General features: G+C 40.7%; 1 protein-coding gene across 1 annotated transcript in view; it reads left to right on the plus strand.

Annotated features, from left to right (window-relative positions):
• The window catches only part of PIEZO2 (piezo type mechanosensitive ion channel component 2), a 496,400-nt gene that overhangs the window by 340,348 nt on the left and 139,476 nt on the right, over positions 1 to 16,576 (plus strand). The window contains exons 9-13 of the mRNA XM_030549442.1: positions 2,538 to 2,657; positions 5,652 to 5,690; positions 7,410 to 7,548; positions 9,702 to 9,844; positions 11,810 to 12,046. Coding sequence (XP_030405302.1) covers positions 2,538 to 2,657; positions 5,652 to 5,690; positions 7,410 to 7,548; positions 9,702 to 9,844; positions 11,810 to 12,046 — 678 coding nt within the window. The remainder of the gene's footprint in view (positions 1 to 2,537; positions 2,658 to 5,651; positions 5,691 to 7,409; positions 7,549 to 9,701; positions 9,845 to 11,809; positions 12,047 to 16,576) is intronic.

Below are 16,576 nucleotides of genomic sequence, written 5' to 3' on the forward strand. Positions count from 1 at the left end.
GTATCTCTCCAGGAACACCTGGAGGGGGGAAGGGAAAAGGTTTATTTCCCTTTGTTGTGAGACTCAAGGGATTTGGATCTTGGGGTCCCCAGGGAAGGCTTTTCAGGGGGACCAGAGTGCCCCAAAACACTCTAATTTTTTGGGTGGTGGCAGCTTTACCAGGTCCAAGCTGGTAACTAAGCTTGGAGGTTTTCATGCTAACCCCCATATTTTGGACGCTAAGGTCCAAATCTGGGACTAGGTTATGACACTGGGGCCTGATTCTTCACTGCTCACTTTGGTGTAAATCAGGAATAACTTCACTGAAGCTCATGTGAGAAGAGAACAAGCCTCTACTATTTGCAGTGTTGTTTGAGTTAGTCTGGTGGGGAAGGTGGGGGTTGAGAGAACATTGTTAGTGCTACTCTTAAACTCTCCTGGAGCTGTGCACTTAACCATCATAGTTGCTTGTATAGTGGGAGAACTGCAAGTGTTGGACAAGCCAAAGGCAGCCTAGAATTATGAGGTTGTCTGCTAGATAATGCTCTGCTTTACCTCTTTTTCCTCATCCTTGAAATAGATTAAACAAGACACCATTTCCCACCCTCACCCATCACCAGCTGAAGTTTCTATAATTTAAAATCATTATCTCAATACCTCAGTACACTTAGTGTTTGTTTGGTCAAATCGATGCCAAACTAAATGTTCCTGGTAAATGTTTCATTGTGGGCCACTTTTATATGAAAACTTTCAATACGTGAAAGTGGCAGGGCAAATTTAAGCCTTATAATTAGTTTATTTTACATTTGTTAAAATTTGGTTTGAAATATCCTCTAGATTCTAAATATAAATATACATACATATGTGAAATGTGCTGCTATGCTTTTGAGAAGTAAAAATAAATTAGTAAATACCGCTTATTTATGCTGAGGTTTTTAAAAAGAGGAGCTTAATATGAGGTTTGTAGAGTGAGTTTTTCAAATCCACTTAGATTATTTAGGCACCCTTCTCCCAAGGGCAGCTTTGTAAATTTCAGTTTTATTTCATGGGTTAGACTTCAGAATAAGTGGGCTGATATATAAAAGGGCAGAGAACCTCACATGCCCCATTAAAGCCCTGCTTCAGAGTCTTGGTTTTGAAAATCTTGGCCTGAGGAAGAAGACAAAAGTAAAATTTTGTGCTATTTCAATAGCATCGGCAGATGGAGCTCAAATAAACTGACAAACATTATTCCCAGAGCTGAGTGGACATTGGTTATGATACTGTCCTCTTTTTTTTTTTTAAAAGGGGAGGAGTAAATCAAAAGCCAAATTAATTCAGGCTTCATTTGAAACAAAGAAATAAAATGTATCTACTAAATGGAAAGAATAAAATGTGCAGAAAAAATCATGTTTCACCCTGTTGAGTCAGACCGTTGAAAGTGGAAAAAAATATGAAAATTATTTGACTAGATCAAAATCTGTTCTAATTTACATCAGTGTAAATCCTGAGCACGGAAGTCAATAGATACTCTGGATTTTGGCTGCAATTTAGTAAAGCACTTGAACACATGTTTAAGTCCCATTCAGGCCAGTGGGACCTTAGCATGTGTTTGAAGTTAAGCATGTGTTTAAATGCTTTAGGGATTGGTTTTCTGAATTGGGCCCTTACAGCAGTATAAATGACATCAGAATTTGTCTTAATAATCATGTGGAATCAACTCTCTAAACTGCCTGCTATTTAGCCAGGGCTGACAGAAATTACATAGAGATGAAGTGTGATTTAAGGTAACTATAATGTTAGTGCACCAGCAATGCAGAATCAGACTCTAATGCTTCCTGTTTGTTAGATTCAAATGTTTATTAGTAGAGTGCTTTTCCTCACAGGATAACCCATTTCAGAGCATGTACACTCTGTCCTAAAAATCCTCAATTTGTTATTCACGGTGAGATTAAAACCTAACCACTAAGAGGTGGGGGATTGGAAGAAACTTCTCATTGGGCATGTGATTCCATCATTGTTCAAGGTGTGACTTCTAGATGTTCCAAATCAGTTCACTGTTCTGATCCATTTACTGTGTTACCATATATCCGGAACAGAATTAGTGTGTTATTCTGTAGTCTTTGAATATGTATTACATATGCCCAGAAGATATTTTTTCATTTAATTTACTTCTCAGTATAGCAAGACAATGCTATTCCCACATTCAAATAGACAAACAGAGAGTTTTAATTTCAGTAAATCTAGCTTTAAAATGATTACATATCTGCATTATACTTTATGGTTTCATTTATACTATAAAGCAGGATGTGGAAGTCTGGTTACTTATGGTATCCTGTAGGAATCAGGAAACATCTTGATATTGATGGGTTTAGCAATTATAGAATAGCTCTGTCATCATTTTCTGAAAATGTCATACTAATAAAACACCTCCATCATAGATATAGTACATTAAACACTAGAAGATATTTCATGGTAGATACAATTTAGAGGAAGAACAGCATCTAGGTACCACAGTGTTACTCTTAGAAAATAGCTATTTAAGAATTACAACTGTGCCTGCCATTCCCATTGTTTAGGAGATAGATGATGATGAGAAATCTGGTATCAGCGAAGAAGACAAAGAAACAGACTGCAACCCAACCTCAAGGAGACGAAGTTTGTGGTATGCAAGCCACTACACAGCTGATGAGAGAAAAGTAAGACCTGGGGAAAGGGTTCCCTATGTCAAAATGTTTCAAACATGCAGTTCATTTTATTGTGGTAACTTTGTAAAGCAGTGTTTCCCAAACTTGGGATGCCGCTTGTGCAGGGAAAGCCCCTGGTGGGCCGGGCCGGTTTGTTTACCTGCCACGTCCACAGGTCCGGCTGATCGCAGCTCCCACTGGCACAGTTCACTGCTCCAGGCCAATGGGAGCTGCTGGAAGTGGCGGCCAGTATGTCCCTCAGCCCGCGCTGCTTCCAGCAGCTCCCATTGGCCTGGAGCAGTGAGTCGTGCCAGTGGGAGCTGCGATCGGCCGGACCTGTGGACGTGGCAGGTAAACAAACCAGCCTGGCCCACAGGGGCTTTCTCTGCACAAGTGGTGTCCCAAGTCTGGGAAACACTGTTGTAAAGTAATGTATTACTATTTGGGGACATAGTGGTGTAAGTTCCAAGTAAAAATGTGTGAGTGATTATGTAATTGTCATGTCACCAAGACTTTGGGGAAAGGTAGGAAAGGAATGTTATTATTTTGTAAAACTTAGAAGAAGAAAAACAAGGGACCATGCTAGGATGTGAAAGCAGAATGTTTCCTGTGTTTCCAGCTTCCAAAACAACAAGATCCAGGATTAGAGTCTGATCTACCTTATGACAACTGACTAGGGTCCCTAATTGATGAGGCCAAGCTGCCTTCGCTCTCCCACAACACAACCCAGCCTGCCAGCAACATGTTTCTTTTCTTCCCTGTACACCCCAGTGCCAGAGTGGGGAGGGTAGTTGGTGTAGGAGCCAACTCACCAGCTTCACAGCAACAAAGAGTCCCCTTCTCCCTGCCCACTAAATGAATTCTCATTTGGCCAGCTGCTCACAGATTTTGGCTCCAAAAGTATTAGGGTGAGCCTTAAATTAACATTTCCAATCCCGAAGAGTACTGTGATGGAAGCAACAATAACGGTAGTAGTAGTAGTAATAATAATAAAAACTACTCTGAGTGAACTGGACACTGAACTGTAACAACAAACAGATTGCTATATTCCTGTATCCCCAACAATTGCAGTAGTAACTTTAGTACTCCTATATCCTCAGCTGCTGTTAGAAAAGTCAGTGAAGACATACGTTGGAAGTATCATCAACTTTATACTGTCTGATCTGAAATGGTGATAACACAAACCAACAAAAGGCAGAGTTACAGTAGTGTACGTTTACAAAGTGAAATGATGACCAAGGGAAAGAGCATTTAAATAACAAATGAAGAGGGGAGATTCAGGGATTCAGTTTCAGAGTGCAGGAGCTGCAGAGAAAAAAAAACTTACGTTGACAGTGCAGAGATGTTGTTGAGGGCGAGATGAAGAATGTGTTCAATGAGGGGAAGGAATAAAAAGGGGAAAACAAGAGGACAAAGTCTGCTAGATAGGAACAATTCCATGCAGGATTTTATAAACAGGAAAGATAGTTTTGAACCAGATCCTGAAATGACACCGATCCAGTGGAGTTGTTTGAGGATGTTTGCATATTTTTAAAGAGGGGTAGCATTCTACACTCGCTGGATTCTAGGAAGCTGGGGGTTAGGAAGGCCATTGAAAGGAGGTGCAGTAGTCTAAGCGAGAGGAACTGAAGGCATGGATGAGGGTTTCAGCGGAAGTGGAGCTGAGTCAATGTAATATGTGGGCAATAGGTGATAGGGACATTGACACGCATAGGAATAGAACGAACTAGAATAAATAGAGTTGCATTTGTTGAAGGATCTGTTACCCAAGGGAAGCACTAATGGTTTAAAGTACAGAAAGGGGCTGCCCCAGTCATAATTGTTTATTATAAAAACTATAAAATACATATACTCCTATAATGCAGTTGTGGCCTTTGCTAGGTCTTATTGTAAGGCCATGGTTCTCTACAAAGTTTCATGTAGACTTAAAAGTCTAAGACAGTAAAAGTTGATTAATGTGTTGGGGTCACTGTGCTTTCATGTCACAGAGCAAGGACCCAACCCTATCAGCCTAACTCAAGAGAGCCACTTTCATAAATAAAAACTGAAAAAATGGGTCCTAATGCTCACTTTCTTTTAAAAAAAGAACAAAAACAAAACAAACAAAAGCCGTCTGCTATATTCTGAGTTTCACTACATGTGGTGCTGATTACTTGTAGAGAAATATGTTCTCTTGTTCAAAAGATACATCTTCTATAAGCCAAATGTAATCTTGGCAAAGCCAAATATGTTGCAGGAAGATGAGTTTGAGTATTCTTAACAAATTTCAAAATACTGTAGTTACAATATTTTCTTCTTCTATGAGTCACATCTTATACTCCTTTCTCAGGCAAAATTCCCATTGATTTCAAGCATGAGCTTTGCCTGAGAAAAGACTGCAGCCTTTAGCCCTATATAATTATTATCTATCAAATTTTCAACAAATAGAAATTACTAGAGTGTGTTTTGATGATCTCTATATCTCCATCTACTGCTTCATAATATATCAATTTCTAATGAATGATGAAGGGCAGTAATTAGATGCTGTTGATGAAAATGTAATGCTCTTCCAGTAGTTTCAATGATATTATTAATACTTTGAAATGTAGGTATAAAATTTTTATCCTACAGTAATAATTCTGTTGACAATGATTTTATACTTAGAGAAATTCTAATGATCATTTAAAAAACCTTAATTTTAAGTGTCTCATTGGAAAGTCATTTGATATTAACTGTAATAACATATTGATGAATTCCCGTGACCATCACATAATTTCAGTATAACATCTTCACTTGTGATTTGGAATTAAGACATTTAAAAATAAAGTTATGCCAATAATTATGCTAAAATAAATGTTGTTTAATTGGGCATATTATACAATTCTGCTGATTCTTTAAAAATTCTTACTGAATTTCTTAATTCAGATCTGTTGAGAGGATCAGCAAATATGCATGAATCTGTTGAACTTATTACTGCTTGAGCTATGCTTCTTCATTAATAATCTGTCCTTCCATTGCTTTTTACAGCTTCTGTCAATGACTCAAGATGAATACAAGTCATCTGATGTTAGTATACTATCAGTCTTTGCAATTTATTTGTACTCATATAGATGGTGTAAATATGGATTATGCATATATGAATTATGCATAGGTTGGATATTAGGAAAAACTTTTTCACTCGGAGGGTGGTGAGGCACTGGAATGGGTTACCTAGGGAGGTGGTGGAATCTCCTTCCTTAGACGTTTTTAAGGTCAGGCTTGAGAAAGCCCCGGCTGGGATGATTTAGTTGGGGACTGGTCCTGCTTTGAGCAGGAGATTGAACTAGATGACCTCCTGAGGTCCCTTCCAAAGCTGATATTCTATGATTCTATGATATACCTAATAGAGACAAGTTTCTATGACATTTTAAAATGTTCTAATCTTTTTATTAGCCTAGCCATTATATTAAAACCTTGATTATCCAAACCTCCCTGCTGTTAATTACATTGAGAACTCCTTTGATTATCCAAAATCTTGATTATTTAAATTTACTAAGTGTATCCCATTTGAGGTTGTACTAACTGGCAAAAGATCTTCCTTAGTTCCTTGTATTTTAAACAAAACATGCAACTCTGCTTTTCTAACATAAACTACCCTAAAACTTGGTTCAATTCCTTCTTTGAGATGTGTTTTTAAAAGTGTTCATGTTGAATTACTGAGGTCCTGCAAAAATGACCAAATACCTGAGCTGAATATTAAAATGGTGGAAAATATGAAACTCTATTTGAACAGGCAACAAAGTAATTAGCCCAAAGACAGGAAATCCTAGCAGATTCTGAAGAGGGAAATGTTCTGTGTCAGTCCCATACTTTAACAAATGGGGTTGCAGATCTCCTCCGTCATGCAGCCTAGAAACAGCTGTAACCAAACCTGAATATGGCCCCCAGCCCTTGTGACAACTACTGCATCAGAAAACCACACAATATATTTTGCAGTGAGATTGGTTCTGTAAAACTGGCCCATCTCCATTGGTCAGCTGCTGGAAACCCTTGCCAAACAAGGACAATGGCCAACAACACATTGCAGAAAGGAAAATTCAAATAGTGGCATAAACATTGAGTAATAAACAATTGTAACAAACACAACTAATTTTACTAATTGTAACAAATGCAGATCGCCCTGCTGATTTAAAAATGAAAATCATTTGTACCCATCATCTTCATCGGTACTGGAAACCATTAGACAGAAAATTAACCTTAAAATATATACAGCCACAAGGCTGCCTGAAAGAGAAGGATGGAACTCGTGGCTATGGCATAGAACTAGTCAGAAGATTAGGGTTCTTTCCTAGCTTGGCCAGAGATTGCCTATGTCACCTAACAATAGGCACAACCTTGTCATGCTTCAACTGGCCTGTCTTTAAAATAAGTGTAATGCCTACCTCACAGTGATGGCTTGAGGATTAAGTAATGTTTATAAGAGCTTTGAGATTCTTTGATGGGGGTTACTGTAGAAGTGCAGAGCACCGTCATCATCATTATTACTGTTTTGTTAAAGAAAATTTAATGAAATCGGTGTCATAATTTTTAGCATAAATTGGTCTACTAAAATTATTCTTAGGACAATTGTGTTAACATCATGTGTAATGTGTGATTGTTCAGTATAGAGAGAAACCTGCTGAAATGATTTCATTAAGTTTCTTTCATATTTTAGAAACATTACCTAGTGGGAGTTAGTAAGTAGCAGTTTCACTCACACAGGAGCTTTTCTAAAAGGAATGCCTTTCTCCAATCCTCGTCTGGCAGGTCCTGCTCGTAACAGTGAATGGGACTCCTGTAGATTATCACACCATGCACCCCACACTGCACTTGGAGAATGGCCCTGCCAAAGCTGATATGTACTCAACCCCACAGTATAAATGGGAGCCATCAGATGACATGTCAGGTAGTAACATGAATTATTTGGGAAAAAACCCATGTATTTGGTATTTTATTATTTACTCTATAGTTAAATTCTTGCCCTTGTGCATTTTTGTTAAGCAGCTTGATAAGATTTAAGGAACTGTTAGAACAAATTGATAAATTAAACAGCAATAAGTCTCCAGGACTACATGGTATTCACCCAAGAGTTCTGAAGGAACTTAAATATGAAATTGCAGAACTACGAACTGTAGTATGTAATCTATTACTGAAACAAGCATCAGTACCAGATGACTGGCAAGTAGCTAATATGAAACTCATTTTTAAAGAGGGTTCCAGAGGATTATTCCAGCAAATACAGGCTAGTAAACCTAACTTCAATACTGGGCAAATTGGTAAAGATCAAAATTATTAGACATGTGGATGAACACAATTTGTTGGGGGAGAGGCAACATGGCTTTTGTAAAGGGAAGTCATGCCTCGCCAATCAGTTAGAATTCTTTGAGAGCGTCAGCAAGCACGTGGATAAGGGTGATCCAGTCAATACAGTGTACTTGGATTTTCCAAAAGCATTTGACAAGGTCCCTCACCAAAGACTCTTAAGAAAACTTAGTTGGCATAGGATAACATGGTCCTCTCAGGGATCAGTAATTGGTTAAAAGACAGGAAACAAAGGATAGGAATAAATGGTCAGTTTTCGGAATGGAGAGAGGTAAAAAGCAGGAATTGTACTGGGGCCAGTCCTATTCAACATACCCATAAATGATCTGGAAAAAGAGTGAACCATGAAGTGGCACAGTTTGTAGATGACACAAAATTATTCAAGAAAGTTAAGTCTAAAGCTGACTGCAGAGAGTTACAGAGGGGTCTCACAAACCTGGATGACTGGCCAACCAGCTGGCAGATGAAATTCAGTGTTGATAAGGGCAAAATAATGCACATTGGAAAAAATAATCCCAAATACACATATATAATGATAAGTTCTAAACTAACTGTTATCATTCAAGAAAAAGACCTTGGAGTCATCATAGATAGTTCTTGGAAAAATTCAGTAGAAGGTCCAGCTGAAGTAAAAAAATGGTAACAGGATATTAGGAACAATTAGGAAAGGGATAGAAAATAAGACAGAAAATAACATAATCCCACCATATAAATCCATGGTAAACCCACACCTTGAATAATGTGTCCAGTTTTAGAGACCCCATCTGAAAAGGGATATTGTGAGAATGGAAAAGGTTCAGAGAAGGGTGACAAAGATGATCCGGGGTCTGGAACAGCTTCCATACAAGAAGAGACTAAAAAGAATAGGGATGTTCATCTTAGAAGAGAGATGATTAAGGGGAGGTATGATAGAGGTCTATAAAATCATGAATGCTGTGGAAAAAGTGAATAGAGAAGTGTTACCTTTTTCTACAATGCAAAAACAAGGGTTCACTCAAATTAATAGGCAGCGAACTTAATACAAACAAAAGAAAATACTTATTCACCCAATGCCCAATTAACCTGTGGGAATTCATTGCTGGGGATGTTGTGATGGCCAAAAGTATAACGGGTTCAAAAAAGAACTAGATTAGTTAATGGATGATAAGTCCATCAGTGGCTATTAGCCAGGATGATCAAGGCTGTAACCCCATGCTGACAGCAGCCTTGACTTTTGACTGCCAGAAGCTGGAAGGGGAGGACAGAGGTGGATCTCTCGAAATTGCCCTTTTCTGTACATTGCTGAAGCTCTGGCCACTGTCAGAGACAGGATACTGGGTTAGATTGCCCATTGGTCTGATCCTGTATGACAGTTCTTATGCTACCAATCAACTTGCAGATCTTTGAATCAAATCGCAGGTGCGTATTATCCAAAATATTGTGCTTGCCTGCCCACCAACACATTTGTTTTATGTCCTTACATGACCGTGTGTACTATACCTCTGTGGATTTTTCCTGTGGTTCTCAGGTCAATGTCAAGGTATTAAAAATATTAATATTGATGTGGCTGAGTGCTGTAATGGTAGCACAACGTTCTGCCACATGGGAAGCATCTGAGTTCACTATACCAGAATACCATGGCCTGATTCCTGCAAGATTTACTCAATTTGTGCAAGGATTGTAGGGTTTAGAACTGTGTGTACATGCAGTGCCATTAGATTTATTTGAATTGCACTGTAATAATCTTTTTCTACTTAGAAAAGAAAGAAGAGGACGATGAGGAAGAAGAGGAGGAGGAAGATGTTCAGGAGAAAAAAGAAAATGTTAAAATACATGCTATGGTCTCTGTCTTCCATTTTATCATGAAACAAAGTTACATTTGTGCTCTGATTGCAATGATGGTACGTATGAAAGACAAAAATAATTGAGTTGGGGTAGTAGACATCATCTAATTATAGATGTCATCTAACTCTGAAAATGAGCTTCTGCCTCGTTATTGACAGCATCAATATATTTATCTTCCAAATGTCTTGGTGAAGGGTGACTAGTCATGTTGATTTTTCATTGGTGTTTACTTTAACATTGTAAAATCTGTTGAATGCATGTGGTTTTAAAACATTACCCCTCAAATTATGTCTTGATCCGACCACCAACTCCTTATGGGGCAGGGCACAGGTTTCTGCTCATAGGGATTCCATTACAGAATCAGGGCTTAAAATTCTAGCTTTAGACTACATAGTATTTTGTTACTTGCGGCAGATCAGAAAATGCTCAACATGTTCATTTTTCTGATAGTTCAAAAGTTTTTTTTAAGTGAGTTTTAATGCATTTACTCAATTCAGAAATTGTCTGCAAAAATAAAGCACTTCATAGTCAGACAGTAAATCTAAATTTGCCATTTCTACTTCAGATTGAATCTATGCATCTAGTTCAAACTTTGTATGAAAATAAACTTATAAACATTGATTTCTTTCATCTACACAGGGAGGACATCTAGGAAAATACAATTTTGTGCCAACACATTTTTTTGTGATTAATTTTTTTTTGAAATTGCATTGCCTATCCCTTAAAACAGAGGGTCATTTTGTGCAAATTAGCTTTGAATTATATTGTAGCAAGTTCACAACGTGATAGTTCTGTTTCAGCACTTCCAAGGTCTGGTTTCACTATTTTGAAAAGGTTTCAACTGGGATACAATTTATCATAAAGTTTCTTGGCCCAATTTCACCTTAAAAATTTTTTTGTAAATAGTTTGGCCACTTTTTGTTTGCATACAGCAGAAGAAAACAGATATTTTTTATGGGTTTTGGACTTTTGTTTGCTGTTCCTTAGCATGAAAAGTCTCTGGAGATAAACAGAACATAGCAGATTCTTTGTGCTTTTTGAAATGTTAGTAAGTAGTTATTTTCTTGCTGTAATCTGTCAGTATCAGTGATGGAGCTGTATTGGTCTGAGCTTTCTTCTAGTCTCAAACTGAGATAAAATCAGCTCTGAAGGATCTATGTTCTAAGTATTGTGAACCAAATTCAGCTGCTATTCTACTTATGTCATGCCCAAATGACCCATTGTGCATGTTACAGTCTTGTATCCTAATGGAAGAATAGCATATGCATGATTCTCAGAGGCTATAATGGACACTTTACCAAGTCAAGATTAACCCAGCCTTGATTACAATATTCTTAATATTTCATGCTTTTCTGTCTAAGCAAAAAAAGAAATTAAAATTCCATTGAATTCAGCTAAGTTACTCTAGATTTATACTGGTGCATTGCCAATACCAGAATCTAGTCCAAAATCAATAACAGTGTTTAATAAAAGGACACTTCCCACCCCCATGCTATAATACGTTGTTTTGTCCAGAACAGTTTAAAGTAACGTGTTGTTTGATACCTGTAAAATGAACAGAACATTTGAATATACTGTAAGGAACAATGCTACACTGGGTTGGGTTAAGCTAAATCAGTCTAAGTCTACTCCCTGTCTGATATCTAGCGTACAACAGTAAGTGACATCTAAAGCATGCTTTATAGTCACTGCTCAACTCTGGGAGACCTAAAGTAACATTTCTACTGAAGTACCAAGACGCAAAAGTACCAGTCCAAAAAAAGGTTGTCTAAACTGAATTTCCTAGGAATCTATTTACTGCATGTAGTCCAGAGGATCTACTGTAGCTGTCAGCAGCCCAATTCTCATTAACATAAATGAGAGTCACATGGCTAAATCTCCATGCATCGCACTGAAAATATACCCTAGACAAGGTGTGTGAAGTTGGGCAGTGCTGTAAAGTTTTGCTGACTGTATGCAGTAATACTGTAACTAAGTGAATCTATGAACATTTTTGTCTCTCCTATCCCCTCCCTCCCAAGGCTTGGAGTATCACTTATCACAGTTGGTTGACTTTTGTGTTATTGATCTGGTCCTGCACGCTTTGGATGATTCGTGACCGAAGGAAATACGCTATGATCAGTTCACCTTTCATGGTTGTTTATGGAAATTTGCTGTTAACATTACAGTATATATGGAGTATTGACCTCAATAATGATGAGCTTCCTAAAGTTTCTGGATTTTTAGAAAAGAAGGATCCTGGGGAATTAGCATCAAAGGTAAGTGTAGTTTGCTTACAAACATCTGCAGTTTGTTTAAAGAAGTAAGCCCTATACACTAGCCATCAATAAAAACTTCAGGTCCTTTGGTGTTTAATACATCGAATAATCCTGTTCAGCATGGGACTTACAGTACAGGATGAGTGGCTAAAAAATACAATAGCACAAAATTACTTCTTGCTGGTAAATTAAATACTATAACGAATGTGTCAGATTTAGATAATTTTATAAAATAGTTCTCACCAGGGAGAAAATAACTTTAGTATTTGTCCCTGTAAAAACAACAGGTAAGGGAAGAGAAAAATATTTACTTGAATTTCTTAAATACAAGATAAATTAAATAGAATTATGAGGCAGCTTTTGTTTGATGAAACTTACTTGTACATACACACACACACTATACATACATAAAATATATATTTTATAAGTGCATTTCTGCTTTGTCATTAGCATCAGTCAGTACAGGTAAAAACTCAGTGCTGTAGTTGTACTTAAATAAAAGATTTCCATTCCCTTCTCTTTTTTCTGAACAAAGACTAATGTAGCAGACCTCAGTACAGTGATTGTTCCCCCCTTTCTCCCTTTCACTATGTTATTTTGTTAGCAGAATTTGTGTGTGGCAACATTTTATAACCCCACCTCTCACAACCCGTGACATGATGTCTCAGCTATTCATGAACACTTTTGTTATGAATGCATATTGCATGTGGAGTCTGGTGGGATTAAAAATCACAAATCCAGACACTTGTAAATCTATGGTAAAATCTGTTGACTTTAATGAGAGCAGAGTTTATGCCAGCATTTTGAAAATCTCATGCATAGCTCTTTGTTTTGCTTTGGAAATTATACACTAAAACTTAGAAAAAATACTAGATAAATGCATTGTGTGAAGCATAAAAACTTACTGTGAGAACACTTATAGTCCAAATACTTTCAGGAATATTTCTCTGTGCTATTATTCATGACACTATGAACATTTGCTGTCCATAAACATTCTTAGGAATACAAAAATCATCTGAATGCTTCTGAACAAATGAATAACAAGTATTGCAAATGTTAGTGAGTGGAATCACTGGCTTTTATTCGCCAGAATATTCGCAAGTACCATTTTAGGTATATTAATGAACACCTGAGATGTCATGCCAGTTTAAGTATAGCAGCCTCACCATAAGAGCAGTGGAAAAAGATAATTAAACCTGCAATGTCAAATATTTTTTAATTCGTGAAGACCAGTTGAGTTCATTTGACTATATAAAGCAGAGGTTCTCAAACTGGGGGTCGGGACCCCTCAGGGAGTCACAAGGTTATTACATGGCAGGTTGTGAGCTGTCAGCCTCCGCCCAAACCCTACTTTGCCTCTAGCATTTATAATTGTGTTAAATATATTAAAAAGTGTTTTTAATTTGTAAAGGAGGGGTCACATTCAGAGTCTTGCTATGTGAAAGGGGTCACCAGTAAAAAAGTTTGAGAGCCACTGGAAAGCACACCAGACTTGTCTCTAAGAGTACAAGTGCCCAGGTTAACAAGCTTTTTGAGCATGAGCCAAACTTTAAGCACATGAATAGTCTCATTGAAGTTAATGGGACAGATCACACATCTCAAAGTAGGCATATGCTCAAGTACTTAGCGGAATTAATTCTTTAGTCTTTCAGTTGAAAAAAGCACAAATTGGTATCTCCTTAGATAACAAGTGAAAGAGTTTCCTGGTTTCAATTAATGGAGCTTTTTCCACCCAGATATTTTCCCTGTCTTGAAACCACTACATTTGGCAGATTATCTTTGAGAGAGGAAAGTGAGCACACAATAGAAGCTGCTTCATAGAGCACTCAAGAGGAGCTTCTCACAGAGTGCAGATAGTTGGCCCAATTCCCTTATAACTGAGTGAATCACTTCCATCATGTTACACCTGAATTCAGCTTGAAAAGGTTCTGCACCTGTGTTTCCTGCTTGGCAGTGCCCCTTAACAAGCTATGTCTGGATTTATAATGTATTTGAATGCTAGTAAGCATTCTGTTGTTTTTCCTGTGGAAGGTAGCGCTAGTCTTGATAAGAGTGATTAAATAGTCAAGAGGTAAGTTCTGCAATTTCTCCTCATTGACTTTGTAAATCTCTCTTAAGAGATTTAGCTGCCTTGGTATATTGCCACCCCCTTTTCAATAATTTCAAAGATGAATTGCATCATGGAATGTTCTTCTTCGAGTGATTGCTCATATCCATTCCAGTTAGGTGTGCGCGCACCGCGTGCACGTTCATCGGAGAAACTTTTACCCTAGCAACCCAGGCGGGTCGGCTGGGTGCCCCCTGGAGTGGCGCCGCTATGGCGCCCAATATATATCCCAGCCGACCCAACCACCCTTCAGTTCCTTCTTACCGCCCGTGTTGGTCGTTGGAACTGTGGAGCGCGGCTTCGCTGACCTCCACACTCCCTAGCAGCTCATTTAGCTATCGTTGTATATAGTAGTTATAGTTTATTGTGGTACATATATACATATAATTATTAGTCAGTAAATTAACTAGTGTTATTAGTGTAGTTATTAGTTGTAGTTTGAGGGGATTGGTGACCCCCTCCCCTTTCCCCGCACCGGGAGCCGGAGCTCATGCCCAGCTCATCGGGTTTCAAGCAGTGCTCGGCTTGTCACAAGCCCATGCCAGTTGGAGACCCGCCTGACTCCTGCTTGAAGTGCCTCGGGGAGTCGCACTTATCGGCTAAGTGCTCGATCTGCAAGTCTTTCAAGCCGAGAACCAAGACGGAGCGAGACATTAGATTAAGACAGCTGCTTATGGAAACGGCCCTGACACCTCCGCCCTCGACACCAAGCACAAGTCAGCCGGTAAGCAAGCCTAGCGCTGCCACCAAGGACTCACAGCACCGGCTTCCGCCGGCACCGAAACCGACTCCGAGCCGCTCCCTCTCCCGAGGCCGAAGGTGGCGAAGGCGCAGATCATCCCGACATCAACTGCCTCGCAGTTAGAGCCTGCGCCAAAGACGGACCGCCCGGCACCGATACCTGCCGTGGCACCGCCTAAGCCGGTACCGTTGACTCCGACCCCACGAGGGCCGTCGAGTCCGGCACCTGGCGGCTCCCCGGTGCACACCGTGGTAGAGCCTGCTTCGCCTTCTACCCCGGAGACGTTTGCCGCAGTGAGGGATCTGATCGCGATCACAGAGGCACCGCTGCCCTTACCTCCGGCACCGCCGGTGCGGGTACTGCACTCCATGGGCAAACCGACCCTGACCAGACCAGCTTCGGTCAGCGTAGCAGACCAGCACCGCTCCAGATCGCGGTCCCACGGACGTTCTGCATCGAGGCATCGCTCATGCTCTCGATGTCGATCTTGGTCTCGGCACCGGTCAGACTCCTGGCACCGATCACCTTCCCGGCACCGATCACCTCGGCACCGGTTAGGCTCCCGGCACCGATCACCTCGGTACCGCTCACGCTCCCGGCACTGGTCAGGCTCCCGGCACCGGTCGACGTCTCAGGCGTCAACTCAGTACTCGCTGTACCGCTCCAGCTCATGGCACCGCAGTGGGCACCGCGCCTCCAGGAGCAGATGGAGACAGAGAGACTTGAGATCTCGGTTGACCTCCCGGCACCGAGCCGGTTGCAGGTCCCGGTCTCGCTCTCAACACCGTCACCAATACAGACACCGGTCACCACAACCCAGAGGTGTAAGGTCTGTCGTACCTCGGCGCCAACTTTCGCCGCTCCACCTTGGCTGTCCAGAGGCATGTCGGCATCCTCCCAGGCGGGTAGCTATTACGAACGGGACCAGGATCCCGAAGTACCGCTGGGAGTGTTCTAGGACCCCCGCCCGCAGGACGCGGGTGCCCAACAGTGGGGTTTTTGGACATCCTGGGCATATCATCAGACCCAGGGTGGCCCCGTGCCCCGGACACGTTCTACCGCCTCAGAACATCAGGTGCAAGAGGCCACTGTTTCCCGCCCCCCCGTGGTTGAGTTGGATAAACAGCCGCCACCAGACTCCCCGGGTCAACTCGAGCAGGAACCAGTCCATGAGCAGGAGACCGCACAGTATGCCCTCATCCCCGGAGTATCCTCCTCCTCCTCCTCCTCGCCAGATGAGGCTGTGGCTGGGTCTTCAGCATCAGGACCCCCATCGATAGACCTCAGGGCCCACCAGGACCTCCTCCGTAGAGTGGCCCTTAATATCAACCTACCTGTAGAGGAGGTCCCAGAGGTTGAGAACCCGGTAGTGAGCATCCTCTTTGCCGATGCACCTACCCGGGTAGCCCTCCCATTCATAAAGACTATCCAGTCTACTGCCGATAACCTGTGGCAGTCACCAGCCTCCATCCCGCCGACAGCTAAGGGAGTGGAGAGGAAGTACATGATACCCTCTCGGGGGTACGAGTACCTATATGTTCACCCTCTTCCTTCCTCCCTAGTTGTCCAGTCTGTCAACGACAGGGAATGGCACGGCCAACAGGGTCCGGCCCCCAAGGCCAAGGAAGCTAGACGAATGGACCTCATGGGGCGCAAGGTGTATTCAGCTGGAGCCTTGCAA

This window comes from Gopherus evgoodei, chromosome 2, assembly GCF_007399415.2.
Source record: "Gopherus evgoodei ecotype Sinaloan lineage chromosome 2, rGopEvg1_v1.p, whole genome shotgun sequence".
Classification (NCBI taxonomy): domain Eukaryota; kingdom Metazoa; phylum Chordata; order Testudines; family Testudinidae; genus Gopherus; species Gopherus evgoodei.